This window comes from Panthera uncia, assembly GCF_023721935.1.
Source record: "Panthera uncia isolate 11264 chromosome C1 unlocalized genomic scaffold, Puncia_PCG_1.0 HiC_scaffold_3, whole genome shotgun sequence".
In the NCBI taxonomy this organism is placed as follows: domain Eukaryota; kingdom Metazoa; phylum Chordata; class Mammalia; order Carnivora; family Felidae; genus Panthera; species Panthera uncia.
Genome location: NW_026057584.1, coordinates 108728291 through 108742700, shown reverse-complemented (window position 1 = coordinate 108742700; position 14410 = coordinate 108728291). Strand labels below are relative to the sequence as shown.

Sequence of the window (14410 nt, the reverse complement as noted above, 5' to 3'; positions counted from 1 at the left end):
TCAAGACGAGTTCCTAGGGTCAATTAGCGCGTTCCATCTAATCCTTCCCCCGGCTCTAGGAAGCAGGCCTTACGACAGGCGAGGAAGCTGAGGCTCAGAAAGGTCAGTTGACCAGTCCGAGGACGCACGACAAAGGGACCCTCGACTCCCCAAAAAGCTCCGGGACTCCGTCGCCCTTGTCCGCCTGGGAATCCCAGAGAGCCGCGCCACCCCCACCAGCTTCCTGGTGGAAGCCCAACCCATCCTCCGACCACGCCCCTTCCGTGGCCGGGACCCGCGCTTCCGCTTCCGGCGGTGTGAGTGGGACGCGCGGCGTGGTGTGGCGTTTCGTGGCGATGGCGGCCGGAGGTAGCGACCCGCGGGCCGGCGACGTAGAGGAGGATGCCTCACAGCTTATCTTTCCCAAAGGTGGGGCTGGGGCTGCGCGACTGCCCCCGCTGTCCCGCGTGGTCGCCGCAAACCTGGCGTCGCCCTGTGCCTCGCCCGAGGCCGCGGCGGGCAGCTGGGCGGGTTCCCGGCTAGGAGACTGGCGGGGAGAATGGGGGATGCGGCCGTGGGAGGGGCCTGGGCCCGCACCGCCACTGTACCTCTAGAGGGGCCAGTCGGATTCCACGCCTGCTGCCTTGGAACCGTGGGCGCCCCGCTTCACGCCACCCCTGAGCAGCCTCTTGCTACTCGTTTAAGTAATTTACCCGGTAAACTGCGAAGTGCTGCAGGAATGTGGCAAGGATGAACAAAGCGACACTAGTTAAAGTGGTAAGGACATCATCAATCATTAATGTGCCATTCCAAGGGCGCTTGGCTGGCTCAGCCAGTAGAGCATGCGACTCTTGATCTCAGGGTCATGCGTTCAAGCCCCACATTGGGCAAGGAGCCGATTAAAAAAAAAAAAAAAGGTAATGTAAGGTTGCAAAAGGAAAAAGACTAGCGTGGACTGAACTTCCGATGTGTGCAGAGTGACTGCGCCTTTTAAAGGCAGAATAAAGAAATGGGGAGGAGGTGAGTGGGGTCTCCATAGGATCAGGGAAGTGCAAAATTACAAAAACCGGGAAGGGGGGAGTTGGTCGATTTGAAACCCATTTGGGTTTGTTAACTGGCGCTTGCAAGAGTTAAACTTATCCTCTCCCACAGCTCTCACTGTGAACTGACGGAGGAGGCCCTACCTTCAGGTGTTGGCGGGACAAACAGTAAATTTCTTGGGCAGACTTGGGTTTTCAGAGGCAGGAGCTTTAAAGGGGCTAAGGTCATCCTAGGAACATGGCCTTGAGCTGTTAGAAATTATGTTAGTGTTTTGTTAAAGACTTTCTGGGCCAAGGTTGAGTCCCAAAAGGAGGACTCAGAGGAGCCTGGCTAGAGTTTGGGTCAAGGAGAGCCTTTGTCAGAGGACTACCTACAAATACAGCACATTTTACTGTCAGGGAACGTCCTTTGTGCAGTGTGATGTATTTTATTTGTAATTTATTTTTTTCCTTTTTTTATTTTAGTTTTTTAATTTACATCCAAGTTAGTTAGGTTTTAGTGCAACAATGATTTCAGGAGTAGAATCCTTAATGCCTCTTACCCATTTAGCCCATTCCCCCTCCCACAACCCCTCCAGTAACCCTCTGTTTGTTCTCCATATTTAAGAGTCTCTTGTGTTTTGTCCCCCTCCCTGTTTTTATATTATTTTTGCTTCCCTTCCCTTGTGTTCATCTGTTTTGTGTCTTAAAGTTCTCATATGAGTGAAGTCATATGATTTTTGTCTTTGACTAATTTCGCTTAGCATGATACCTCCAGTTCCATCCACGTAGTTGCAAATGGCAAGATTTCATTGGTTTTGATTGCCGAGTAATACCCCATTGTATACATATACCACATCTTTATCCATTCATCTGCTGGTGGACATTTGGGCTCTTTCCATACTTTGGCTATTGTTGATAGTGCTGCTATAAACATCGGGGTGCATGTGTCCCTTTGGAACAGCACACCTGTATCCCTTGGATAAATACCTAGTAGTGCAATTGCTGGGTCGTAGGGTAGTTCTATTTTTAATTTTTTGTAGAACCTCCATACTGTTGTCCAGAGTGCCTGCACCAGTTTGCATTCCCATGAGCTGTGCAAAAGAGATCCTCTTTCTCCACATTGTCGCCAACATCTGTTGCCTGAGTTGTTAATGTTAGCTGATGTACTTTATTTGTAATTTAGAAGCCAAAAATAGGCAAGAAGCTTAAGATTTTAAAATAACCATATTTTACAGATAGTGGAAAATGCAAACTAAATCTTCACAGTATCCACCTTAACAATAATCTTAAAATTACCCAATAATTTTAAAATTGTTATATTCACGATAAAAACTGAAACTCTACACCCTTTTCACCCAGAGGAAACTACTGTAAACAATTTAGTGCTTATCCTTCCAGACTAATTTTATGTTTATTTATTAATATACACATACACTATTTTTCTTTGTAAAAATGAGATTATACAAAAGAAGTGCTACAGCCTTTAAAAATTTTGACGGTAGGGGTGCCTGGGTGACCCAGTCAGTTGAGCGTCCAACTTTGGTTCAGGTCATGATCTCACAGTTCATGAGTTCCAGCCCCAAGTCAGGCTCTGTGCTGACAGCTCAGAGCCTGGAGCCTGCTTCAGGTTCTGTGTTTCCCTCTCTCTCTGCTCTTCCCCCGCTTGTGCTCTGTCTCTCTCTTTCAAAAATAAACATTTAAAAAAAATTTCTTTTAATAAAGAAATTTTTTGACAATATATTGTGTAGAACTTTTTTTTTGTTTTGTTTTTAAACTCCAGGCCCATTGTGGGCCTTGAACTCATGGCCTGGAGGTCAAGAGTTGCTTGCTCTGCTGACTCAGCCAGCCAGGCACTCCTGTCTTATTCTCTTAAAGGGCCGGATATACTTAGTGGTTTACCATAATACTATTTATCTGTTGATAAGCATATAGGTGGCTTCCAGTTTTTTATTTCATAGGCTCAATGTCAAATTTCCATAGGATAGCTTCATAGAAGTTTTTGGCAGAATAGAAGTGTGTGTGTGTATGTGTGTGTGTGTGTGCGTGTGTTTAAGTGTAATAACTGAGAGATGCTTTCTTAATGTATGATAAAGCTTATTGTACTTGGGTTTTATCTAGGTACTTTTTATTTTTTACACTCTGAAGATACTTGTTTTGATAAAGGCAGGTAGCATCTGGTACACGTGAAAATTTTATTGAATTTGGTATAATTAGATCTTAGATTCTGTCAAGTAATGGTATGTCAGAGTTCTGAATATCTCTTATCTTTAACTTCTCAGCTCATATGGGGGGGGGGACGACACAGTGTTTATTATGTAGTTTAGAACATGTGAAGATGGGGGCACCTGGTTTGCTCAGCCAGTACCACATTTGACTCTATGTCGGGGGTTGTGAATTCAAGCCCTATTTTGGGGGTAGACTTGACTTAAAAAAAAATGTGAAGGTATATAGAAACAACAGTAAGTACTTAAAAGTTAAGGAAAGCCTTTGCTGTAGATAGCAAGCAAACAAATGTGTGCTAATTCATTTTAGGACAGAAAGAATGCATGAGGCAACTGAAAGCATCTGAGAGTTTGTAGTGGTAGTTTTCACAGCATGTTTGCCTGAAAATACAATTTGTCCTTTATCCATGTGATATAATTAACAGCAATTCTACTGAAAAAACTAGTAAGTAAGCCATTTTTTCCAAAAAGGTTTGTATGATCCCAGTCCCTCCCTCCCTTAATTAAAGAAATCCCCTAGAATATTTTGTACTAGAGAGAAAATTTTGTAGTAGAAGACCATCTGAAATTGCTACCTTTATCATAATGTTTGTAATGAAGCGTCCTCAAAATTCCCAGTGGAGGGGCCCCTGGGTGGCTCAGTTAAGTGTCCAACTTCAGCTCAGGTCATGATATCATGGTTTGTGAGTTCGAGTCCTGCATCAGGCTCTGTGCTGACAGCTCAGAGCCTGGAGCCTGCTTCGGATGCTGTATCTCCTTCTCTGCCCCTACCCTGCTTGTGCACGCGTGCGCACTCGCTCTCTCTCACTCTCTCTGAAGAATAAACATACATTAATTTTTTTTTTTTAATAAAAAAGAAAATTCCCAGTTGAGGTACTGGTCAAGGAATATTTTTCCTTCTTATAGGAAGGAATTGATAAATAATTTGGGTGAATTGATAAATGATTTGGATTAATAAATTGTGGCTATGGTTCTTAAAAGATCAGTACAGAGGAAGAGTAACATGCATAGTTTGGCTGCTTTGACCTTTCATTGTTTGAAAGGAGTGAAAGTGATGTATAAATAGTACTTGGACATTACCCTCAGTAAAGAATAGGAACAGGTGACTTCCTGGTGTTCTGACAGTTCTGTTCTGTTATATTTAACAGGTAAATTTTGCTTGGTACGGAAAGGGAGGCATATCTTACTTGGCCAATTTTCCAGGAGCCTTAAAAGCAGCAATAGCTGTAACAAACATGGAGATGATTCTTACTAGTAATTCTTGTTTAGCCTATTGGTTTCCATTTTCTTTTTTTTCTTTAAGTTTGTTTATTTTGAGAGAGCTTGCCCACAAGTGGGAGAGGCGCAGAGAGAAGGAATGAGAGAATCCCAAACAGGCTCTGCAGTGTCAGCATGGACTGGAACTTAGAAACCATGAGATCATGAACTGAGCTGAAACCAAGAGTCAGATGCTTAACTAACTGAGCCACCCAGATGCCCCTGATTTCCATTTTCTGAGTCTGTATCAGTGCAGCAGCCTCAGAAGTTGAGATTAACCTACTTTTTAGCTGCTGCTGCTTTTTTTTCTCTTATGTCACTTGTGACTGTCACTTCAGAGCTGTGGAGTCCTACGCTCCTAATATTTACTGCTTTCTCAGCTCATTGCTTTGAAAGCAGTAGTTTCTTCACTTGTACGTCACTTCACCAGTGAGTAACAGGCAGTGACCTGGGCTGGACAGGAATTGGCTCTGAGTTCCTCTTGTTCAAATTCTGCTGACCTTGAGTAGAAAATAGCTTTTTGGTGCCTGTTAGATTCAGAAGTAATGAGAACCTTGCAAGTAAAAATACTGTTTCCTCCTGCTGCCACCCTCCCCCAGCACAGACTGTTGTGAAAGCAGAGTGGAGCTCTTGTCACCTGGCCCGAGAGAGGGGGGCCACCCCTCTGATAGTGGTATTAGTGATTTCCCGAGAGTAAACATACCCAGATCCCATGGAAATGCTAAATTGCACATAATTTGGGGTTTTCCTCATTAGTCTTCATCAGTGTGGGATTAGAAACATGAATCCATGTTTATGAATGGTTCCTACTCTGGAGGAACTCCCTGATAAAGAAAAGGCAGAAACCAGCTCTAATACTTTATAATAATTATTAGGAATGTATGCTCCTGTGGGATGCAAGGGAGACACTGGTTTCCCAAGGAGATAATGTTATTCTGAAAATATAGGGAAAGTTTGCCATATATTATGGAAAAACCTAGTTTTTTAATTTATTTATCTTTTAAAACTAGTTTTTAAAGACTGCTTACTGGTATTCTTACTGTTCATGAGGATTATTATAATTTTTTTTTTTTAAGTTTGTTTTCAGAAAGAGGGCACAAGCAGGGGAAGGGCAGAGAGAAAGAGAGAATCCCAAGCAGGCTCCATGCTGCCAGTGTAGACTCCAGTGTGGGACTTGAACTCACAAACCTTGAGATTATGACCTGAGCCAAAATCAAGAGTTGTATATTAAACTGATTGAGCTACCCACGTGCTCCAAGAGGATTTTTTTTAATGTTTATTTTTTATTCTTGAGAGCAAGTGTGGCAAGGGCAGAGAGAGAGGGGACAGAGGGTCTGAAGCAGGCTCTGCGCTGTCAGGCTGATACCAGTGAGCCCCATGCAGGGCTTGAACTCATGAACCGTGAGATTATATATAACCTGAGCCAAAGTCAAATGCTCAACCGACAGGATTATTTAAAGAAATTTTTTTAAATGTTTATTTTTGAGAGACAGAGACATGGCACGAGTGGGGGAGGGGCAGAGAGAGAGGGAGACACAGAATCTGAAGCAGGCTCCAGGCTCTGAGCTGTCAGCACAGAGCCCAATGCGGGGCTCGAACTCACGAGCCATGAGATCATGACCTGAGCCTAAGTCAGATGCTCAGCAGACTGAGCCACCCAGGCACCCCGACTGAGGATTATTTTAAATGAGCGAGCCCAAATGTCCATCAAATGATGAATAGATAAAAATGTGGCATGTGCATATATATATAACATATATATGTGTATATACACACTCGTACACACTCAGTGGAATATTACTTAGCCATAAAAAGAATGAAATCTTGCTATTTACAATGACATGGATGGAGCTAGAGAGTATAATGCTAAGTGCCATAAGAGAAAGACATTGATTTCACTCATATGTGGAATTTAAGAAACAGAACAGATGTACATAGGGAAAAAGAAAAAAAGAGGGGCAAATCAGAAAACAGACTCTTTATAGGAAAAAAAAACAAGGTTGCTGGAGGGGAAGTGGGGCCGGGGGGATGAGTTAAATGGGTGATGGGTATTAAGGAGGGCACTTGTAATGAGCACTGGGTGTCATGTATAAGTGATGAATCCCTAAATTATATACTTGGAACTAATATTACACTGTATGTTAACTCACTAGAACTTAAAAAACTTGAAACTAAAAAAATAAATGGGTATCAAGGGCAGGAGATTTGTGTGATGGTAAATATTTGAAATAGGTTTAGTTGGTAAATACATAAGACTATGAAACCTGGAAGGTAGGGAGTAGGGACTTCTGGCCTCAGGCCCAATGCCAAGTACGTGATCTGGGTGAATGAGTAGATAATAGATTCATTCAGGTACTAAAATAGAATTGGGGGTGCATTATTGTGTGTTTCCAAACCCTTGGCCCTCCCTAATGTGTAATAATTATTAAAATTGAGGGTATAGTATTAGTATTATGGAACTACATTAGGAGCTCATGCAAGCTAAAGAGAAATAATTGTTGGTTATGCTCCCTTTTGGAATCAGTAACTGGCCTAATTAGGATAATGACGTGTCATTATTTAATAGCACGTCCAGGTCAGGTTCTTTGATGTTAGAAACTGTCTGGCCCCACTGAACTAAATTTTAGTCTCATGAACTCTTCTGTGCCTTGTGGTAGGCAGGTCTGGCTGAAGGTGAAGCTGTGGGATATGCGGCCTCTGGATTTATGCAGGGATGCAAACTTGCTGTTAATCTCGAAAGCAAAATGAACATTTAGAAGCTGTCTTTTGAAGGAATATTTTCAGCTGACATTTGTGCTTCTCACAAATAGAGTTTGAAACAGCGGAGACACTACTAAATTCAGAAGTTCACATGCTTCTGGAGCATCGAAAGCAACAGAATGAGAGTGCAGAGGATGAACAGGAACTTTCTGAGGTCTTCATGAAAACTTTAAATTACACAGCCCGTTTCAGTCGTTTCAAAAACAGAGAGACTATTGCCAGTGTCCGCAGGTGAGTGCTAAAGGAAAGTTTTTATTAATCCAAATTCGTGGATGTCTGCGCGTAAAATACTTTTGCCTCCAGCACCACCAGCACCAGCACCCAATGGGCATCATCTATACCATGAACGTAAGAAAAATAATGTCTTTGTCAGAAATTTAAAAACGGCTCTTTGATCACCAGAATGCTCTTTGATCACCTTTTCCGGTACCTGAAATCCCCATGGTCATCCTGTACAGTAACCACTATTGGCAGTTTGTTGTTATTCTTCCAGATCTTTTCCATGCATTCACATACATATATACACCTATAAACAACACACAAGTGATTTGTGGTGGTGGCTGTTTTAATAAAATGGGCTTATTTATTTATTATTCACCTGAAATGTCTTCAAGATCTTTTTTTTTGTATTTTAATTTTAATTGTTTTTAATGTTTATTTTTGAGAGAAAGAGACAGAGCATGAGGGGGAGGGGGAGAGAGAGAGAGGGAGACACGGAATCTGAAGCAGGCTCCAGGCTCCAGCTGTCAGCACAGGGCCAGACGCAGGGCTCAAACCCATGATCCACGGGATCATGACCTGAGCCACGCAGGCTCCCCTCAAGATCTTTATACGTTTGTAAATATAAATCAGGAACTGTACCTTTCAGAAGGTGGGTTTTAGCATTTTTTCCCAAGGCATTGCTTCTCAAATTGAATTGGATGTAACCTGGGAAACAGTGATGCTCTGGGGCATATAGGAGGCCACAGGAGAAACATCTTCCTCAAGTAGCAGTTTAATTTAATGGTAGGTGATTTTAAAACATTTCTACATTAAAACAAACAGATACCAGCATACTGTGGAGTAAAACAAAAACTGTGTATAAATTCTTGAATTAAATTACAAGACTTAAAACCCTACTTGTAGATGCAGAAAGTCATTTGAGCCCATGTGCCCAGGTCGCCTAGGGGTACTTGTTTGCTGTGTTCCAGAGAAAATGTTTGAGAAGTACTGTCCTTAGGAAAAGCAAGTGTACAAAAAAGATATATATACACATTTTTCAGGGAGATATTTCTAATAGCCAAGGGTAAAAAGAAAAAAAAAGAAAAGCAACCTAAACATTCAATAGTAATTAAATAAATAAAGTGGTAAATCATTTGGTGAACTACTATATTGTTATTAAAATTGTGGTAGCGGGGCACCTGGGTGGCTCAGTCGGTTGGTTAAGTGTCCGATTTCGGCTCAGGTCATGATCTCGCAGTCTGTGAGTTCGAGTCCCGCATCGGGCTCTGTGCTGACAGCTCAGAGCCTAGAGCCTGTTTCAGATTCTGTGTCTCCCTCTCTCTGACCCTCCCCCATTCATGCTCTGTCTCTCTCTGTCTCAAAAATAAATAAAGGTTAAAAAAAAATTAAAAAAATATTGTAGCAAATGAAAGATGTTGACATGTTAAGTGTGCAGAAAATGAAGGTGATAAAATTGTATCTGAAGTATACAGTCTGTTCTAGAAAGTGTGGGTGTACACACTGAGGAAAGATGGGAGGGGAGTGTGCAGTGTTGGGCCTGTGAGGTGACCTGAGTAGATGAAGGTAGGCTTATACCTTCGTGAACAAATGGTGTCAGGATTGTAAACATGTTGGTTTTCCCCAAATTACTGTATATATTTAGTGCCATTCTGCAACCTCAAGGAAATGGCCGGGGGGGGGGGGGGGGGGGGGGATAAAAAAATGATTTTAAAATTGTAAGAATTGTCAGAAAAAATTTTCTAAGAAAAATGAAGAATTTGTCGTAAATGACAACAAATTCAAATACAATTCTATCATATTTTGTGTGAGTCCAGTATATGGCATTGTAGGTTAGTGGGGAAATACTTTAAAACAAAGTTTGAACACTATATCACGTTTTTAAAGTTTATTTATTTTGAGTTGGGGAGGGGCAGAGAGAGATTCCTTAGCAGGCCCCATGCTGTCAGCACAGAGCCTGACATGGGGCTCTGTCCCTCAAACTGAGATCATGACCTGAGCTGATATCAAGAGTCAGACGTTTAACCGAATGAGCCACCCAGACACATACCCCCTCCCCTTTTTTTAAGGTTTATTTATTTATTTTGAGAGAGAGTGGGGGGGGGGCAGAGAAGAGAGGGAGAGAGTGATTGCCAGGCAGCCTCTGCCCTGTCAGCACACAGCCTGTCTCAGGGCTCAAACTCACAAACTGTGAGATCATGACCTGAGCCAAAACCAAGAGTTGGACACTTAACTGACTGAGCCACCCAGGCACCCCTGAACACTGTATCTTACACCGAATTTAATTCCTCAGGAATTAAGGATTGGAATATAAACCATGGCGAATAAAAGTGTTATGTGACAATGTGAGTGAATATACGTATTATTTTGGCTGTGGTTAGTAGGACTTTAAATGTGGGGAAACTTGAGTGATTTCAGTTGAATATAAGCTTTGTGAGGGCAGGAACTTGGTCGTATTCATCACTGTCAGACTAAATAAATACTGAATAAAAAAAAGAATCTGTATAAATATCTTTAAACTCCCTACGTCAAATAAAATGCCGCATGCAAAATATAAGTATAAATAAACAGGGAAAGAATTGGTATCCTTAACATTGAAAACTCCCAGCAAATAATTAAGAAAGAGGTGACACCAGTTTTTGAAAATGGACACCGTCTCCAATTAGAGGCTTGATTTGAATCAGAACTTTAAATGGCTAGCTAATTCACATGAAATTATGCTCATCTTCAAGGAAATCAAAAAATGGTAAAAGAGCTAAGTAGATTTGAAAAGATTAGAAAAAGGGGCGCCTGGGTGACTCGGTTAAGTGTCTGACTCTAGAATTCGGCTCAGGTCACGATCTCGCAGTTCCTGAGTTCAAGCCCCATACTGGGCTCTCTGCTGTCAGCGTAGAACCCACTTCTCGGATCTTCTGTTCCCCTCTCTCTCTGCCCCTCCCCTGCTTGTTCTCTCTCTCTATCCCTCTCACCCTCCCTCCCTCTCTCTCTCAAAATAAATAAACTTAAAGACATTCATATCCTCTGGATAATTTGACTTCCAGGAATTTATCTTTAAAACACACAGTAATTGGGGCACTTGGCTGGCTCAGTTGGTGGAGCAGCCAACCTTCTATGTCAGGGTTGTAAGTTCAAGCCCCACGTTGGGCATAGAACTTTAAATCTTTAAAAAAAATGCACAGTAATCAAAACTAAATCACACAGTAATCGATCAAATACACAAAGAAGTACACATAATGTTCAAAAAACATTACTTAAAATGAATAATTGAGACAGTTGAAATGTTCAACAGCAGGAAATTTGATATATAAATTATGGCACAGCCTTTTAGTGGAGTGCCATGTTCAGGGTGCTATTATGTGTGTACTAATAGGAAAACATCTGTGTTGTTGATTGGAAAAAGGCCAATCACAGAATGACATTTGTTATGACTCATTTGTTTTAAAAAAGAAATTACAGAGGAGGGGAAGGTGATCTCCATGGAAAAGTTAATACTAGTTATTTCTGGGTAGGATTTCAGGTTATCTTCACCTTTTTGATATCTTTTGTATTGTTTATGAGTATATGTTCATTTTACAACAAACCCCTCCACATACATACCTACACTACACTTCTTTAGAAACCTCTTCCCAAGTAACTAAGTTTACAATATTTTCTTTAGAAAATGGATATAGCTTTTTAAGTGACAAAAAGTGATGAATGTGAGTGAATATTCTAAAACAGAAAAGTGTTTGGAATGATACGCTAAGATAATAACATTGATTTTGTTTAGGTAGTGATATGGGTAGCTTTTATTTATCTGTCCTGTATTTTCTAAATTCTGTGTGATAACTAATATGCTTGTAATAGAATGATACGCACAGTAAATGTTTTGTTTCCGAACAGATGTTTAAGGTGTTCTCTGAAACCAAATCCACCATGGATGAGCTCTCTTTTAAGAGCTCTATGTGTGAAAAACCAAGATAGGATTTGACAGTGTTTTATACAATTTGAATTAGAACTGTGCATTTAAAATAAGATGCTGTTTGCACACATATTTGTACAAAGTAAGGTTTGCCTATATTTATTTTGTAGATAAGTTTAAAAGAGAATTTCCTCCTTGTCACAATGTCCAAACAAGGGAGGAGATAACAACAAAATAAATTCCTGAGGAAAAGGTTGTGTAGTCCTTAAGGTGTATATGGTGGTTTTTCAAAAGTTAAAATGACAGGGCTTCTCTTGCCCTGTGTGCTCTGCTCACTTTTGTGGCCTCTGTCTGATTTCACTGTAACTTCCTGTTCTCCAGGAAATGATCTGAAAGTGTGATTTGGCCGCCAAGCTAACTATATGAAAGATTGCAAGTGCTTTGCTTGTTTACCTTTCTTGCTAAGTACCTTTGGGTTCTCTTTTTCCTAGTCATCATTCTTTGATTTTTGTTTGTTTTGATTCTCTACTCCGTGATCAGCTTGTTGCTCCAGAAGAAGCTTCATAAGTTTGAGTTGGCCTGTTTGGCCAACCTTTGCCCAGAGACTGCTGAGGAGTCAAAGGCTCTGATCCCAAGGTTAGTACCGGCTGTGCTGAGTTCTGTATGTTGGATAGATTCCTACAAGTAGAATTAGTGTGTCTAAATGGTGTGTGCATTTAAAATATGGACTGATATCATCAGCATTGAATGGAGTGCCTTTTTTAACAGGGTATGAAAATGATGGTTTTATAGCACACCGTTAGCAAAAATGTGGAACAGCTGAATCTTTCATACACTGATGGTAGGAGTGCAAATTAGTACAGTCACTCACTTTGGAGAACAATTTAGCTACATCTAGTAAAGTTAAAGATGATTATACACTGACCCAAAAACCATTCCTGGGTACATGCCCTGAAAGCAGCTCATACAGTTCATAAGAAGGCATGTATTCTAGTGCTCATTACTGCATTGTTCGTGGTAACAGAACTTGATAATCTGTCAAACATGGGCATGAATAAAAAAATCATTTATATAGCAATGAAAAATTAATGAACTGGAATAACATCAAATACCAAAATGAATTTGGAGTGAAGAAAATTGTAGAAGGATATATACAGAATGATGCCATTTCTTATAAAGTAAAAACAGTGCTGCATATGACTTGAGAGAGATAGATAATAGGTATAAAATAAGTATAGAAATGATAAATACCAAATTTAGCATAATGGCTAATTCTGGGGAAGGTATTTTGATAGGGAGCATACACAGAGCCATTCATTAATTTGTTCTGTTGTGTTTATCAAAGAAATCTAAATCAAGTAGGAGTAACTATTAAGGTTACCTTATTTTCTATACTTTTTTAAATCTTTGAAATACTTCATAATGTTTCTAAAAGGAATGGCATGCAGGAAGTAGAGCTGAAATGGAGAAGTGGGCACAGCGGTGCTCAAAGATCAGTGTGTTAAAAAGAGATCGGGAACATTGTCAGTCGCTGAGACACTTAGTTCTTTTGGTTTTCTTCTCGTAGCCTGGAGGGGCGGTTTGAAGATGAGGAGCTGCAGCAGATTCTTGATGATATCCAGACCAAGCGCAGCTTTCAGTATTAATCTCCAGGTACCATTCTGCTGCTGAGGGCACGACACCCCAGCCCAGCACGACTGTCCCAGGCTCTGGAGCTGACTTACACAGAAATTGTATGGCAGAAGACACTTGGTGTAGGTTGCTGTGTCGGACTTGACTAGTGGACCTTGATAACCTGACCTTGCCTCTCAGAAGGGTGAGATGGGGTGATGTGCTCATATGCTACACTGTTGACTACCTCATACCACGGTTTTGGTCCTGGTGGTATTTTTTAAGTCCTCTCTACTCCCAGCATGGGACTTTAACTCATGACCCCAGGATCAATTGACGCATGCTCTACCAACTGATGCAGCCAGGTGCCCCCTTTTTAAGATTTTATCTTTTTAGCTCCTGTGTTATTTTTGATTCCTAAGATTTCATGTTTAATAATTTCAATCTGTTTATAGTTCTTAAAACTAATAGAATTAAGCAATAGTCTTATCTCAATGTGAAAGGAAGAATTAAGGGGGGCCCCTGGCTGGCTCGGTCAGTATAGCATACAATTCTTGATCCCAGGGCCATGAGTTCAAGCCCCATGTTGGGCATGGAGCCCACTTAAAAAAACAAAACAAACAAAACCCAAACAGGGGTCCCCAAATATAAATGCAAAAGGAAGAATTAAACCAGATCTGTATCGTCATTTAAAATTCTTAAAGAAAGGAGGATAGTCATGACTGTGAGACAGCATTGGCATCGTGCTTAACCTGGAAGTCCAGGAAGAAGCTTGCTGGAAAGCAGTTACACCTGAGGATAACTGCCAAGCATCATGGAGCCCATAGCCCTGAGGTACATGGGTACTTGGCCTTTTTTCTTGGACTGTTGCAGAATGTAGGTTTGGAGGCAGTGGTCCTTAAGCACTATTTTCTCACTCCCAAATTAAGGTTTTTTTCCTTCATAGGCCAAACTTGAAGGTTTGGACACTTTGAAGAGTCTTTGAATGGGACATTCTGGTCCAAACCTCTGGCTTGCTACTCAGTAGGTGTTCTCTGATGAGGGTGACTTGGAAGGAGGGAGCCTGCCTCTTCGGGAGCCACTACAGTGCAGTTGCTCGATGTGAAGCTAGTTGGGGGAATCTCTTTAATAGCTAAACATTCTAGCTGGGTGTACTGCAGTATCATAGCCAATGAGGTCTAGCCACGGCACAGATCCTGGTCACTGAAGAAAAAAGAAAAAGCTAAACATTCTAGCTTTGATATTTCTGAGAGGAAATATGCCTGTTTTCTTCACAATTTGGAGATTTTTCTTTAGAGCGCTTGTTGGCTCCAGATGAATGTATGACCCAAAAAAAGGTTGGAGAGACAACAAAGTTTGTTTTGTTTTGTTTTGTTTTGTTTTAAATAGGTTCCACATCCATTGTAGGACTTGAACTCCTGACTCGGAGATCAAGAGTC

At 41.1% G+C, this 14410-nt stretch overlaps 1 protein-coding gene across 1 annotated transcript; it reads left to right on the top strand.

The window, feature by feature from the left end:
• Window positions 1-263: 263 nt before the first annotated feature.
• Window positions 264-13453, top strand: POLR2D (RNA polymerase II subunit D). Its single transcript, XM_049615790.1, has 4 exons — window positions 264-408; window positions 7291-7471; window positions 11901-11996; window positions 12928-13453. The coding sequence occupies exons 1-4, from the start codon at window positions 336-338 to the stop codon at window positions 13004-13006; spliced, it is 429 nt and encodes a 142-aa protein (XP_049471747.1). The 5' UTR covers window positions 264-335; the 3' UTR covers window positions 13007-13453.
• The last annotated feature ends 957 nt before the right edge of the window (window positions 13454-14410 follow it).

Coding starts and splice junctions, on each gene's coding strand:
- POLR2D (XM_049615790.1), top strand. CDS start 336: ATGGCGGCCGGAGGTAGCGACCCGCGGGCCGGCGACGTAGAGGAGGAT. Junction 7,472..11,900: donor ACTATTGCCAGTGTCCGCAG/GTGAGTGCTAAA, acceptor CTCCGTGATCAG/CTTGTTGCTCCAGAAGAAGC. Junction 11,997..12,927: donor TCAAAGGCTCTGATCCCAAG/GTTAGTACCGGC, acceptor TTCTTCTCGTAG/CCTGGAGGGGCGGTTTGAAG.